Raw genomic sequence first — 431 nt, 5'->3', positions numbered from 1 at the left:
GGACCTTGGTGCTGGCCAGGACGGACTGCCAGGCCCCACATCATCGACAGACCCGTGGCGACCTTCGCATGAGGCGGTGGAAGAAAGCGGCCACGCGTCCACACACTGTGGCTCCTGGTCTCTGAGTGTCGTGCTTTCGATCGGTGTCTCGACCAAGTCAGACGGATGTGCCGCCTCTCCGTGTCCCTTCTCTTAAAGCTAAAATATTTCCTTTGCTCCGGTCAGGAAGCGCTGGAAGTCCGCAACCCTCGCTTCATTTCCCGCTCGCGAGAACGGCTGAAGAAGCTGGAGCACATGGCACAGCAGAGGCGGGCCCAGCGGAAGGAGAACCTGGCGCAGAAGCAGGCCCTGCTTCCGGTCCGTGCCAACAAGAAGCAGTTCACCGTCCCCCACCCTCTCAGTGGTGAGCTCCCGCGGCTGGGGAGGCTGGG

General features: G+C 62.2%; 1 protein-coding gene across 1 annotated transcript in view; it reads left to right on the top strand.

Annotated features, from left to right (window-relative positions):
• The window catches only part of CUNH10orf90 (chromosome unknown C10orf90 homolog), a 203543-nt gene that overhangs the window by 185874 nt on the left and 17238 nt on the right, over window positions 1-431 (top strand). The window contains exon 8 of the mRNA XM_023533771.1: window positions 226-403. Coding sequence (XP_023389539.1) covers window positions 226-403 — 178 coding nt within the window. The remainder of the gene's footprint in view (window positions 1-225; window positions 404-431) is intronic.

The sequence above is a fragment of the Pteropus vampyrus genome, unplaced genomic scaffold, assembly GCF_000151845.1.
Source record: "Pteropus vampyrus isolate Shadow unplaced genomic scaffold, Pvam_2.0 Scaffold111, whole genome shotgun sequence".
Classification (NCBI taxonomy): Eukaryota; Metazoa; Chordata; class Mammalia; order Chiroptera; family Pteropodidae; genus Pteropus; species Pteropus vampyrus.
The sequence above is the reverse complement of the archived record's forward strand: the minus strand, read 5'-3'. Positions and strand labels throughout refer to the sequence as shown.